This window comes from Nesoenas mayeri, assembly GCF_963082525.1.
Source record: "Nesoenas mayeri genome assembly, chromosome: 22".
In the NCBI taxonomy this organism is placed as follows: Eukaryota; Metazoa; Chordata; class Aves; order Columbiformes; family Columbidae; genus Nesoenas; species Nesoenas mayeri.
Window position 1 is genome coordinate 1,790,865 of NC_137572.1, and position 15,428 is coordinate 1,806,292.

General features: G+C 47.1%; 1 protein-coding gene across 1 annotated transcript in view; it reads right to left on the minus strand.

Annotated features, from left to right (window-relative positions):
* Positions 1–2,467: 2,467 nt before the first annotated feature.
* PKNOX2 (PBX/knotted 1 homeobox 2) overlaps positions 2,468–15,428 on the minus strand; it is a gene marked incomplete at its 5' end in the record, with an annotated part of 28,552 nt that continues 15,591 nt past the window's right edge. The window contains 6 exon segments of the mRNA XM_080358071.1: positions 2,468–3,266; positions 4,323–4,501; positions 4,880–4,956; positions 7,040–7,159; positions 9,737–9,834; positions 9,917–10,043. Of these exon segments, the coding sequence (XP_080214197.1) occupies positions 3,019–3,266; positions 4,323–4,501; positions 4,880–4,956; positions 7,040–7,159; positions 9,737–9,834; positions 9,917–10,043 (849 nt within the window). The 3' untranslated portion in view covers positions 2,468–3,018.

The window sequence follows — 15,428 nt, forward strand, 5'->3', positions numbered from 1 at the left end:
ACCATTTGATCCAAAAAAATGCACTTTTTGAGGTGGAAAATACCACAATACAGACGAGGACTTTGCTGCCGCGCTCGTGAATATTCATCTTATCAAATATGCAAATTTCCAGCTCAATGAGCCGCCGGTGCGATTGGCACTGGATACGCGGCTGTAAATTGCAGTTTTGAGGGGATTTTTCCCGTTTTCAGGCTTTTCTGTGGCCCCATTTTCTGCTAAAAATGGTGCAAAAGTCACCTCCCTCTCCCCCCCCCCAAATCAAGCCATTAATTAGCAGCAGCTCATTAGGAAGTGGGCAGGGCAGGGATTGGATTTTGGGGAGAATTGCTGGGTTTTAAGGTTTCACCCTCATTTTTCAGGCTTGTCCCTGATTTTGGGGTTATTGCTCATTTTTGGAGACCATCACGTGTTTCCGGGCAACTTCAGGCAGTTTGGGGCAAAGTCACTTATTTGGGGGAGATTTATGCATTTTGGGGAGAGCATAGTTTTGAGGGAACATCCAGTATAATTTGAGGAATGACCTATTAGAGAGCAGCGTAGGGAAAGGGAGCTGGGGGTCCTGGGGACAGCAGGGTGAGCATGAGCCAGCACTGGGCCCTTGTGGCCAGGAAGCCAATGGGACCTGGGGTGGGTTAGAAGGGGGTGGTCAGTAGGTCAGAGAGGTTCTCCTGCCCCTCTGCTCTGCCCTGGGGAGACCACACCTGGAATCTTGTGTCCAGCTGTGGCCCCTCAGTTCCAGCAGGACAGGGAACTGCTGCAGAGAGTCCAGCGCAGCCACCAAGATGCTGCAGGGAGTGGAGCATCTCCCGTGTGAGGAAAGGCTGAGGGAGCTGGGGCTCTGGAGCTGGACAAGAGGACACTGAGGGGGGACTCATTGCTGGGGATCAAGATGGAAAGGGGCAGTGTCAGGAGGATGGAGCCAGGCTCTGCTGGTGACAACCAGGGACAGGACAAGGGGCAATGGGTGCAAACGGCAACACAGGAGGTTCCAGTGAAAGAGGAGAAGCAACTTGTTGGGGTGAGGGTGTCAGAGCCTGGCCCAGGCTGCCCAGGGGGTTGTGGAGTCTCCTTCTGTGCAGACATTCCAACCCGCCTGGACACCTTCCTGTGTAACCTCATCTGGGTGTTCCTGCTCCATGGGGGGATTGCACTGGATGAGCTTTCCAGGTCCCTTCAACCCCTGACACTCTGGGATTCTGTGATACAACACATTTTGGGGTGAACATTGTTCATTTTGGGGGATAATAATTTTTTTGAGAATACCATTCATTTTGGGGGAGAATCCCTTATTTTGGGGAGAATATAAGTGATTTGGGGGTGAGAATCACTCATTATGGGGAGAATCATTTTTGGAGACTAGAACTCATTTTGGGCTGAGCATCACAAATTTTGGGGACAATCACGGATTTTTGGATAATATCACTAATTTTGGGGGGGAATCACACATTTTATGGAGAATCCATTTAGGGGGAGAACCACTTGTTTTTGGCGAATATAACTAATTTTGGGTCAAAATCAGGTCATTTGGGGGGCGGGGAATCACTTATTTTTGTAGGTTTGTCAGTCGTGGATTCTGGGTCAATTCCCCCATTTTGGGGGGCTGATTCACCTATATGGGGGAGATTTTTACCCATTTCAGGGGGTTATTCACCCACTTTAGGGGATTATTCCCCCATTTCGAGGCTAATCCACCCATTTTGGGGGTTTTCTACGAAGAAAATACATCTGCAAACCCTCATCTCGTAGCACTTTATAATAAACCGCCAGGAATTAATACTAAATCACAACGAATCCTTTATGAAATTACAGATACATTCACACCAGATCAGTATCGAAAAATAGGCTTTTCTGCCCATTGCGTCTCTCGTCGATTGTTTCCACCCCCAAGTTGCTTTTATTTTATTCATTTCTCTCCTCAAGAGCCAAAAAAATAAGGACAAAACGGGCAAAAAGCCGCAAAATTCTTCTTACAGAAACCTGCATTTATGGGACGAACCTGCAGAAGAAAATTCCTTTATTATTATTATTATTATTACCCCGTGTTTTCTTTTGTGTTCCCCCCTGCACATTTTTAGGCAAAATCCACCCTTTTCCAAATTAAAACAACCTACAGTACATCAGGTTGTTTTTCCTGATCATCCCCTGTGGCTCATTTGGATTAAAACTCCACAATTTTCCCACATAATATCAGGGGAAAAAACACCTTTCCAGCAGCAATAGTGAATTTCCTCCTATCTGGGACGTCAACATTTCATTGTGGGTGAAAATCTGTGGTTTTAAATTCATTTTTATCCCAAATCGGTGCCAAAATGTCTCATCCCGACCTGGCGTCATCTCAGCCCTTTAGAATGACGGCGGGTTTTTCCTCCAGATTTCATGGGGGTTTAGCACATAAATTAAAGGATTTGGGGACATTTCCTCCCTTTTCCCAAAAGTTGCATCTGGAGTCAGCAAACGAGCGCAAAACGGGGAGTTTTGGGCAATCAGTGAAAACCTCAGACCCAATCTGAAGCAGAATTTGCGTTCGCCAATGATTCTTTTTCGCCGCGTGTTATTTATTCCCATGAGTTGTTTTTTGGGGGGGAAAAGACCCAAAAAGCATCAATCCTGGGGTGGTTTGTTGGTTCTTTTTGCACCAAGAAATCCAAGCGACGGACGCGGTGGTGCCCGGTGACAATTCACCCAACAGCGTCGTGTGGGGGGAACAGTTTCCCCTAAAAACGTTTTCTTACCCAAAAATGACGGAGGAAAGGGAAAAATAAAAATAGAACCTAAAAAACAAACAAAAAAAAAAAACCACCCAAAAAAATTAACATGGCCACAATATGTGCCTTGTAAACAAGCGTCTTTCGCTTCCCTGCGCCGACGTCGCGCTCCCTTGGCATCCGCCAGTGCCTCCAATTTGCTCTTTTCTCACCAATTCTTCTTTTGTTCTCGCCATTTTTGGTAATTTTTGGCATTTTGGGGGGAATCAGAGTTTGTGGTGCTGTCGCAGGTGTGGGGAGGGCACAGGACGAGCTATTCCAGCGAGTCACTGTGGTCCAAGCTGAGGTCAGTGCCAGGCGCTGCGGGGCCGCCGGGCTCTTCCTCCAGCTCTTCTTCCTCTTCCTCCTCCTCCTCCATCTCGTCCTCGTCTTCCTCCTCCTCCTCCTCCTCCTCCTCGGTGCCGTCGAGCGAGTCGTCGTGGGCGGCCAGCATGGCCTGCTGCATGGCCATGGTGGCCGTGGCTGATGAGAGGGGTTGCAGGTTGTCCATGGTGAGCGAGCCTGAAATTTGAAAACAAAAATGGAGAAATTACAGAAAGAAGGACTCCTCAGATAATATAAAAAAGGATCAAAAAAGTGCAGAAAGCAAGAAAAAAAAATAAGGAAAAATCTTGTTTTTAGCCAGAGTACGTGTCCCACCTGCCCCAGACATTCCCCAAGGCCCAATCCTTCATTTTTTTAGCTCATGTGTCTTCATCAAATAACAAGAAACCCTCACTGGTTGGGCACATCTTCATCTTCTCTTCATTTCCACTTTATCTTCATCCTCTTTCACCTTGTCTAGTCCATGCTCATCTCGGCTTCCTTCACCTTCTCTTCATCTTCTCTGCTCCTCTTCGTTGTCATCATCTGTTCTCTGTCCATCTTCTCTTCATCTTCTCTCTTCCCATCTTGTCTCAACTGTCTTCTCATCTCCATCTTCATTTTCATCATCATCTGTTCTCTGTCCGTCTTCTAATCTTGTCTCATCTGTCATCTCCATCTTCTCTTCATCATCTGTTCTCTGTCCATTTTCTCTTCATCTTCTCATCCCGTCTCATGTCTTCTCATCATCTCCTCATCATCTCATCATCTCATCTCATCTATCCCATCGTCTCATCTCATCTCATCTCATCTCATCATCTCATCTCATCTCATCTCATCTCATCTCAATCTCATCATCTCATCTCAATCTCGTATCTCATATCTCATCTCATCTCAATCTTCATCTTCTCTATTCTTCATTTTCACCATCTGTTCTCTCTTCTTCTTTCTCCCCATCTTCTCCCTTCTTCTGATCTTTTTTTGTCTCCTCTCCCCATCTCCTCCTTCATCTCCTCCCCAGCACCTCAGGAGACATGATGCCCCAGAGCAGATGATCCTTGAGGAGATGCCTCATCATAGGTGCCCTTGGCCAAATGGAAGGACCTTCTTTCATGAGCCACCTCTTCAACACGTTTTTTTTCCCCAGAGGAAGATAAAAGACTCTAGAAATCCTTAATCACCAACATCAGGCCGTAATTTAATGTGTGGCCACCCCACCCAGGAAGGGCAGAGGCCACCCAGGTTTGTCCTTACCATCAGGATTTGTCCCCGAATTGCCACCCTGCTGCTGCAGGACCCCGGCCGCGATGGAGTTGGGCCAGAACCGCTGGGTGGGCCGGTGCTGAGATTTGATTTTCTTGGCTTTGGGCGCTGGGTCGGGGTTGCTGGCGTCGAGCATCGGCTGCAGGATGCGCCGCCGGGCATTGATGAACCTTGCCGGGGAAAATGAAAGAGTTGTTAACACCAATTTTGGGTTAAAACAACAGAAATTGAAACAATTCAATGAGTTGTAATACAAAACCCTTTTGAAAGTGATTGCGCAGTCCAAAAAAGCTTGTGTTCTACCCAATTTGATTAGTCTGTGGCATGTTACCAATAATTTTCCCAGCAGAGTTGGAGGTGGCTACATCGTGGCTTCGCCAGGAGAGGGCACTGAGACTCCACAAACGAACACCAACAATTAAAAACACACCGGCCCATCTCCCAAAAATCGTCCCTAACCGCCCAAGTGACCCCCAAAAAAGCATTAAATAGCATGAAAAAGAAAATCTCTAAAGTCAACAAGATGACCGGGCCACGGACACGCTCACCAGTTGTTGACTTGCAAGAGGGTCAGGTTGGTCTGGGCGGCGATTTGCCTCTTCTCGTCCTCCGTGGGGTAGGGGTGCTGGAAAAGAAGAGAGATGGGGCAGCAAAATGACATCCCTGTGCGCAAAACAGTAGCGCTGAGTGAAGAATTTGGTGGTGTCCTGAATTTGCAAGACACAAAGGTGGCATCCGAGAGCATCACAGGTTCCCCAGTGTCCTTACGGCTCTTCCTTGAAGGAATATAGTTTGGGGTTTTTTTTAATAGTAGCAATTTTCCAGCAGTGGTTGTTTTTCAAGGTTGGATTTGGGCTTCAAACCCCGTCATCACCCAAAACGCTCCTTTGTCAGATGCATCAATCAAACACCCCAAAACATCTGCACTGGGAGACCACCAACACTCAACACTTCACCCAACCGTGCTAAAATCCTCCTTTCCAACCCCAAAAATTCAATTATTATCCAACCAGCCCCATATGTCATTTTTCAGAGCTACGAGCCAATACCGGTGTTGAGTTGCAACTTGTTTTCCAGCTGTTTCCCCCCAAAATGATGAGATTTCTTTGAGAGAACCACCCAAAGTCACGGTCCACAGGAGACTTCCATACCACCAGGGATGCCAAAGTGGTTAAAAATGTCTCTTTTTTGGTAAAAATCTCTCCATCGCTGATGCTACAAAACTCCAAACTCAAAAAAATGAGGAGCACCAATGCTCCGAGGTTTCAGACCACAACATCTCTGATGCCCGATGGAGAAATTGCCCAAGGGTCACAGAATCACAGAATCCCAGAATGTCAGGGGTTGAAGGGCCCTGGAAAGCTCACCCAGTGCAATCCCCCCATGGAGCAGGAACACCCAGATGAGGTTACACAGGAAGGTGTCCAGGCGGGTTGGAATGTCTGCACAGAAGGAGACTCCACAACCCCCTGGGCAGCCTGGGCCAGGCTCTGACACCCTCACCCCAACAAGTTGCTTCTCCTCTTTCACTGGAACCTCCTGTGTTCCCGTTTGCACCCATTGCCCCTTGTCCTGTCCCTGGTTGTCACCAGCAGAGCCTGGCTCCATCCTCCTGACACTGCCCCTTTCCATCTTGATCCCCAGCAATGAGTCCCCCCTCAGTGTCCTCTTGTCCAGCTCCAGAGCCCCAGCTCCCTCAGCCTTTCCTCACACGGGAGATGCTCCACTCCCTGCAGCATCTTGGTGGCTGCGCTGGACTCTCTGCAGCAGTTCCCTGTCCTGCTGGAACTGAGGGGCCACAGCTGGACACAAGATTCCAGGTGTGGTCTCCCCAGGGCAGAGTAGAATGACCATGACACCCAGGCAGAGAGCAAAGGTCCAACCATCCAGGAGAAAACCAATTTATTTTAGTCTTTTGCTCCAGTTTCAGAAATCTCAAACCATGGGGCTCTCCTGGCACCCGGCTCCTCAAGTTTCTGCTTTTCTACATCATCTTTCTGTTGGCAAATCTGTATCCAGCCCTCCAAAAGTATGGGAGATGCAGGACACAGCTTGCGATGGCAATGCTCTTACCCTCAATGCCAAAAATTCACCATTTTCCGTTTTAAAAAGACTGGAAAGTTCCCAACCAGCTGCTGTTTCATGTCCTGGGTCATGTTTAACCCCAAGCTACTCCTTGGAGATGTTATGGTCCATCTTGGGGGTCTCCAACCTTCCTGGCTGCTCAAGCAACCGGCTTCTGAGACATTTATCAGCCAAATTATGCAGAAGAAAAACACCTTTTTTTTAGCTTTCTGTCCTCCGTCCAGCTCTGCTTTTTCCTTGCATGAAAATAAACCGGTTGTGTCCTCTGAGCTCCCCAAAAACATGGTGAATTTTGCAATTCTGCATTTTGACTACCAGTTGACACAAAGCTGTGGAGCTTTTTCCACTCTGGTTGGCTGGAAAAGGGTATTTTTTGAGTTGTAAACTGCAAAAAAAAAATACCCATCACCCATCCATGATAATTTTTGGGAGTCTCGCTCTGTTTTTATTCGCTTCGTCATGCACTAAGGGAGTATTTTTGCCACCTGCAGCAAAAATGCTTGCAACCCAAAATACTCCTAAAGTAAATCAAAGCTGTGACTCTGAACAGAAATTCAGACAAACCACCACCTTGATTTGTTAATTTTTGGGTTTTCTTACGGCTTGCAGGGTGTTTTGCTCACCATGAGGTGCTGGAAGAGCCAGGAGCGCATGATGTTGGTGGCGTGTTTGGGCAGGACCCCCCGCTTGTTCTTGGACTTCTTGTCCTCGCCATCGAGGAGGGAGGTGAGATCCAGGTTCACCTGATGGGGGAGAGAATTGGCTGAAATTCCCCCCAAAATGAGCAAAACCACCCCCAAAAATGAGCAAAACTAACCTAAAAATGAGAGAGGAGCAAGTGCAACAAACAGGAGCTCATAGGGAGCATCAAAATCCTGTTTTTCTTCCCCAAAACAACTTCCATTAAAATCCCTTTTTTTCCCCAAAACGCTAGCATTAGAATCCCCCATTTTCCCCAAAAAACTTGCATTAAATCTTCAGTTTCGCCCAGGATCTCTATTAAATATCTTATTGTTTTGCCAATGCTTTGCAAAGGGCAATGAGCGTTTTCTCTCCGTGGTGCCACCGGCACAGTTGGGGACCGTGGTGATGGTGTCACAACCATTTTCGATGTGCAATGAGGGGGTTAAAGTACTATTTATTAAAAAAGAAATAGATCAAGGATGATTTCACATAGTAGAGGTTAAATCCCCACCACCCATCAACCTGGATTCCTCCCCCTCTCCCACCATAAGGAGCAACGTGCCCGTCCAGTGAAAATTTGCTTCCCCCCCAAAAAAAATATCAAAAATAAAGATGGAGGAGAAGTTTTAATGAGGTCACGGGAACTGAACAGTGTTTAAGTTTAAAAGGGATATTTTATTATGATTTTATTTCCCCAGCTCTTCATCAAAAGGCAGATCCGGGATGAATTAAACATCAGGCCCCGCGGTTCCCCTGGCTCTGGATGAATAAATCGGCGGCCGAGGTGCTTGTCCGGGGCTCCCCCCCTGCCCCGATATTCCCCGAGCGCCTGTTTTTCGTGGTGCGAAGGGTTTTGCTGCAAGATTTGAGTCTGTGGTGGCGAAATATTGAAGGCAGAAAATTAAAAAAGGTAATAAAACCTACCAGCTGTTGCTAAAATGCCCTTTTTTTACAAAATTAAATTGGAGTGTTTCAGAAAAAAATTTGCATGGGGGGATGTTTGTTGATCAGCAGAAATCAAGGGGTTTTGCCCAAATTCCTGGGGAATGGGGTTTTGGAGGAAATCGCAGAATCCCAGAGTGTGAGGGGTTGAAGGGCCCTGTAAAGCTCATCCAGTGCAATCCCCCCATGGAGCAGGAACACCCAGATGAGGTTACACAGGAAGGTGTCCAGGCGGGTTGGAATGTCTGCACAGAAGGAGACTCCACAACCCCCTGGGCAGCCTGGGCCAGGCTCTGACACCCTCACCCCAACAAGTTGCTTCTCCTCTTTCACTGGAACCTCCTGTGTTCCCGTTTGCACCCATTGCCCCTTGTCCTGTCCCTGGTTGTCACCAGCAGAGCCTGGCTCCATCCTCCTGACACTGCCCCTTTCCATCTTGATCCCCAGCAATGAGTCCCCCCTCAGTGTCCTCTTGTCCAGCTCCAGAGCCCCAGCTCCCTCAGCCTTTCCTCACACGGGAGATGCTCCACTCCCTGCAGCATCTTGGTGGCTGCGCTGGACTCTCTCCAGCAGTTCCCTGTCCTGCTGGAACTGAGGGGCCACAGCTGGACACAAGATTCCAGGTGTGGTCTCCCCAGGGCAGAGCAGAGGGGCAGGAGAACCTCTCTGACCTACTGACCACCCCCTTCTAACCCACCCCAGGTCCCATTGGCTTCCTGGCCACAAGGGCCCAGTGCTGGCTCATGGTCACCCTGCTGTCCCCAGGACCCCCAGCTCCCTTTCCCCTACGCTGCTCTCTAACAGGTCATTCCCAACTTATACTGGAATCTGGGGCTGTTCCTGCCCAGATGCAACCCCAGGTTGCAACGCAGCCAACAGGGAGAGCAAGTTGTCTCAATAAATCAGTTTTTAGTCCAACTTGATGCAAGAATGAGGCCATGTGGGGAAAACCTGAAGAAAAACAGAGGAAACGGCCAAAAAATACCCCCAAATCCATAAAGAAGGGGAAAAAAGGAGACTTTTCCCATGGGTGATGTTATTGCAGTAGCAGACAGGAAATGCTGGTGATACCAGAGCCAAGGAGTAAAATATTTATTATACATAAAATTAAAATAAAATAAAATAAAATAAAATAAAATAAAATAAAATAAAATAAAATAAAATAAAATAAAATGATATGATATGATATGATATGATATAATACCATATAATATTATATTATACTATACAATATAATATAAGTCTTATTATATTATATTGTATTATATTGTATTAATCATATCATATCACATAAAATATTATATCATTTAGATCATATCATTATCATATCATCTGATAATTAGGGCATGATTAATACTATATATTATATAATATAATGATATATGCTCTAATAGAATAATATATAATTATATATTACTATATTTATTGCATACTATAAATATTCTATATTGCTTATATAATTGTGTATAAATATAAAATTATATGGTCTAGATTATTAAGGATATATTGCAATACTCTATAACACTTGTTATAAGCATCACTACAATTTGTGAGGTCGTTGCTATAATTCATTGGGCACCCCAAAGCATCCAGCTGATGTATTTAATCAACGTTCCTTACTAATTAAGAATTTAGGATACTCCAGGGGTTGAATTTATGGAGAAATCGGGGCCACACGTCACAATGGGTCTCACCTGTGCGCTGGGGATCTGCAGGGCGCCGGGCGCAATGGCCTGAGCCAGCACCTGTCCCTGCGACGTCACCATCGTCACCGGCTGGTACAACGCGCCGCCTACGGAACAACCCAAAGAAAACACCTCACGGGGTGGTCCCGAAATCCCCACACATCTCCCGCCATCGCGCCGTGGTCTCACCTGGCACGGCGGGGGAGCCGCCGCCGCTCATGGCCAAGTTTGACGGGGGGAGCGCCGCCGGCACCACCACGCCGGGCGCAGCGTTGGGCGCGGGCGGCAGCGCCGCAGGGGAGCTCTGCAGCATCTCCTGCGGAAAGAAACACACCACAACCCTAATTTTACACACACGCAACATCCTAATTTTAAATACCGATAATTCCCAAATTGAACGATTTTTGAGTATTTAATGCAATATTGGACGGAAGAGGAAGGGGGAGGGGGAGGGGGAAGGGGAAGGGGGAGGGGGAAGGGAAGGGGAAAGGGAAAGGGGAGGGGAGGGGACGGGAGGGGAGGGGAGGGGAGGGGAGGGGAGGGGAGGGGAGGGGAGGGGAGGGAAGGGAAGGGAAGGGAGGGAAGGGAAGGGAAGGGAAGGGAAGGGAAGGGAAGGGAAGGGAAGGGAAGGGAAGGGAAGGGAAGGGAAGGGAAGGGAAGGGAAGGGAAGGGAAGGGAAGGGAAGGGAAGGGAAGGGAAGGGAAGGGAAGGGAAGGGAAGGGAAGGGAAGGGAAGGGAAGGGAAGGGAAGGGAAGGGAAGGGAAGGGAAGGGAAGGGAAGGGAAGGGAAGGGAAGGGAAGGAAGGCTGTCATCATTATGGGGGAATGCAGAGGGATGCAGGACTTTTGTGCATTACACTGATAATATTTAGAAAAACTTTCATTTCCAATAAGCCAAAGAAAACTAAATATCTCTAATTCGCCCAACTGTAATGGAAATAAAACCGCCCTCATTTCTTGCAATAAAAACCTTTTTCCCCCTTTCCTACCCATTTTCCCTGGTGTCCAAGTGGTTTGCAGCTGTCGAACAAAATGCCAACAAACGGGATTTTTTTTCGCCTTTTTCACTCAATTTCCCCTAATTTTGATGCATTTCTCCAAGAAACCCATTTTTTGGGCTTAAGAAAATAGGATTTATCTGGACTATTAATAAGCAACAACACTGGAAAATGTGACCACGCAAATGTGGACGGGTCAGGAAAAGCCATCACTCCTCTTTTCCTTGCAAGTAAACTAAAGAGATGGTAATTTGAAGGTACAAACTAATTAACTGGACATCTAGACATGATGTGGGTGCATCATTCGGGTACCCTTGTGTCCACTTCAGTACAATTCCCATTGCTGGGGGGAAAACATGTCATTGTTGGGCCTTTTATGGGGGGAAATATCCCTAGGAAACCAAACGTCCTTGGAGAACCTCAAAAACCTGGGGGTGACCAGAGATGTGGATCAGCCTGGGGACCTCCTGTTTTATCTTGTTTTTCTACGATTCCTCAAAAAAAAAATGACATCTACGAGGGAAGAAATTGGAAGAAATTGGGAAGAAATAATTTAGGATATCACAAAACTGAAACAAGAAAATGCTGTTTCCAGATCTAGTGGTCAAAGTCATTTTCAACAGCATTTTAGGAAAACTGTCCCAAAACACCAGCTCAGCAGTGCCCAAAAAAGCAGAATATTACTAATTATTAGAAAAAGATACAAAAAAAATATCACATTTTTTCTGCAGTGACACTGAGAACCCAAGAGCACCCAATGGAAGTAAAGACTCAGCCTTAAAATAAATACAGATCACAGAATCACAGAGTCACAGACTGGACTGGGCTGGAAAAGACCTCAGAGATCATCCAGTCCAGCCCTTGGTCCAGCTCCAGTCCATTGACTAGATCACGGCACTAAGTGCCATGTCCAATCTCAGTTTACAAACCTCCAGGGCCGGTGAGTCCAGCACCTCCCTGGGCAGCCATTCCAATGCCTGACCACTCTCTGCACAGAATTGCTTTCTAATCTCCAGCCTCAATTTCCCCTGGCAGAGTTGCAGCCCATGGCCCCTTGTCCTATTGCTGATGTCTGGGAGAAGAGCCCAATCCCCACCTGGCTACAACTGCCCTTCAGGTAGTTCTAGAGAGTGCTGAGCTCAGCTCTGAGCCTCCTCTTCTCCAGACTAAACAAGCCCAGCTCCCTCAGCCTCTCCCCATAGGGCTTGTGTTCCAGTCCCTTCCCCGGCCTTGTTGCTCTTCTCTGGACCCTCCAGCACTTCAATCTCTTTCCTGACCGGAGGGGCCCAGAACTGAACACAATACTGCAGGTGTGGCCTCCCCAGTGCAGAGCACAGGGGAAGGGTCACTGCCCTTGTCCTGCTGACCACGCTGGTTTGGATACAGGACAGGACACCATTGGCCTTCTTGGCCACCTGGGCACACTGGTGGCTCCTGTTGAGCTTCCTGTCCATTAGTCCCCCCAGGTCCCTTTCTGCCAAGATATCTCCAATATTTTAAAAAAATATATTTTGCGTGCTAATTGCCTTGGATGGCAAATGCCAGCCAAAATTACATTGCACTTGGGGTTTGCTGCAGTGGAAAATGTTTGATATTTTAGGTCTCAAAGTTGAAATGTTTCCAGCGACTTGGAAGCTTGAGTGTAAAAAGAACTGTTTCAGTAGGTGTCTCTGCAGAGCCGCATCTCAGTGCTGATGGGAAAACATGATCTCTCCAAATTAAGTCACTTTAATGAAGAAAAAGACCAAAAAAACATGAAACAACCTTCCTTACAATGCGTCAACTGCCAGCGATCAAGTGTCCAAGTGTAGACAAATGCTACTTGGGCTGATGTCCTTCCTCTGTATGATGTTTATTAATTTTTATTTATTTTGGGGTGGCACACACCAAAATTTGCACCTCATCCCAACTCTGTGAAATGTGCTTGCGATCGAGATAAGTTGGGGAAAAATTGGGGAAAAAAAGAAAAGAAACCAATGAGTTTAAGGAGAAAGAGTTGGTCAACCTCAAAGTCATGGAAAGGAGGTTCTTAAAGCTCCTTTGTGGAAGGATGGAGATGGAAAAAAGAACAAAGTTGGATTTAAATATTAGTAACAGAGAAACTCCGGCTTGTCCACTGGGCAAAGTTATAGAAATTAAGATTTATAGAGAGAATTACTGCATCAAGTCCAGCCAACCCAACTGTCACCTCCAACCACCCACACAATGGGTGGGAAGATGAGAAGAAGAAATGGCATCCTGAAAATGCCAAATATGAATAAATAGTGCCAATCTGCTGCGATTCTCACTCAAAACAACAGCTGGGAAATGTGAAATGTAACCCAATGTAAGTGTTCCTAGAAGTATGGGGTTCCACCAGATGATCGGCTTTGTGGTGGGGTTTTTCCTGGAAGCGAAGTCAACTGGAGAGCAGTGAGGACAACTTGGATGTTGAAGGGAAGTTGAACTGTTGGGTTAAATTGGATTTTCCCCATGCAACAAGCACCTCTCCTTTCCTGTCCCTGTCTGAAAAACACTCAAAAAATATTCGTTACATGAAGGGAGAGAGTTAAAGAGTCTGGTGAGGACTCACAAAAGTGAAAAACAACCAAGAAAAATGGAAGAAGAAGAATTGCTTGGTGGGTTCGCAAGGCAGAGAAGCTAAAACTCTTCCCCAAAATAACACACAGTACAAAGAACAAAGTGATGGAGAAAACAGGGTAGAAAAATGTCAGTAAGGTAACAAAGGTTCAGGGAAGGCTGAGAACATAGCCAAAAATGCTGGATTTTCACCCAAATGTGGCCAACACCAGACTTGGCAGTGTGAGATTTCGGCAAGAGGCAAAACACTTGTTTGGGTCTTTCTCTCCTCTCTCCATCACCTTCAGGCATATCTGCATTTCCAGAAATTCTTGCATTTTTCATCTTCGAAAGCACAAACGACACCAAGCCGAGGGCCGTGCTATTGGATACACCAGGGAAATTCAACCACAATTCTCCCGCGACAACATTTTGACAGCTCTGGATGTTGTTTTCTCAATTTTGGTTGACATCATTGTTATTGCGCATCCATAATTTCTTAAGCAGGCCGTCCTGTGGCAAAAATCTTCACAAAAAAAGGAAATATTTGGCTTTCGTGACCAACCTGGTGCATCTGCTCATAAAATGGTTGATGCCGCTCCCATGCCCTGAGAAAACCTTGTTAATTGATATTAACCACATTTCCTTTATTTTGATTTTTTAAAACAATTAGCCACCCCTTAGCTGTTTTACCTGCGTTACAGAATCCCAGAATCACAGAATGTGAGGGGTTGAAGGGCCCTGGAAAGCCCATCCAGTGCAATCCCCCCATGGAGCAGGAACACCCAGATGAGGTTACACAGGAAGGTGTCCAGGCGGGTTGGAATGTCTGCACAGAAGGAGACTCCACAACCCCCTGGGCAGCCTGGGCCAGGCTCTGACACCCTCACCCCAACAAGTTGCTTCTCCTCTTTCACTGGAACCTCCTGTGTTCCCGTTTGCACCCATTGCCCCTTGTCCTGTCCCTGGTTGTCACCAGCAGAGCCTGGCTCCATCCTCCTGACACTGCCCCTTTCCATCTTGATCCCCAGCAATGAGTCCCCCCTCAGTGTCCTCTTGTCCAGCTCCAGAGCCCCAGCTCCCTCAGCCTTTCCTCACACGGGAGATGCTCCACTCCCTGCAGCATCTTGGTGGCTGCGCTGGACTCTCTGCAGCAGTTCCCTGTCCTGCTGGAACTGAGGGGCCACAGCTGGACACAAGATTCCAGGTGTGGTCTCCCCAGGGCAGAGCAGAGGGGCAGGAGAACCTCTCTGACCTACTGACCACCCCCTTCTAACCCACCCCAGGTCCCATTGGCTTCCTGGCCACAAGGGCCCAGTGCTGGCTCATGGTCACCCTGCTGTCCCCAGGACCTCCAGCTCCCTTTCCCCTATGCTGCTCTCTAATATGTCATTCCCCAACTTACACTGGAACCTGGGGTTGTTCCTGCCCAGGTGCATAGGACAATAATTAGTGAAGTCGTCCCACCTGCCATTTTTAAACACCGGTCCCGTGATTCTTCAGGCCTCTGGCCCTTAAAACTCAACTGATGGGTACAGAGTATTTCCACCCTTTTTTTTTACAGCTTATTCGTGACAACTCAAAAAGACTCAGCGAGTACTGAGTATATTCAGGCACTTGAAATTTCTTGGTTGGATAATGAGAAAAAATTTTCTGTCATATCATCATCGCTCCGTCATCCTCATCCAACGACCAGATGAGACAGCAGCTCCTTCTGGTCTATCACCGGGAATATTTTGGTGCCCGTCACCGCTGAGACGGTGTTTCCCCTCCACTTGGGTCTTTCTGGGGAGAATTCTATTTAGCAATTGCCTCCAAATCTTCACTTGAATTTCTCAACTTTGTCTTGCCCGGAAGGCAAACGGCGGCGGCTCCGGATTCGCAGGAATCGGAGGCGCTTGGGACGTCTCCACGGGCCTGATTATTTTCTGATGACTTGTGCTAATTTTCTGATACGATCCCCACCTCTTTGTGAAGCACTAAATCCTCATTACTTTTCCTGACCGATGCATTCTAATTAGATCAACACTTTAAAAAAAAATATCACAATAGCCACAGGACGGCTTTCCATCTCATTAACTCCCTCACTTATTATTTTCATGAAAATTACTGATAAAAACCGTGCATCTCCATTTGCTGGGACCG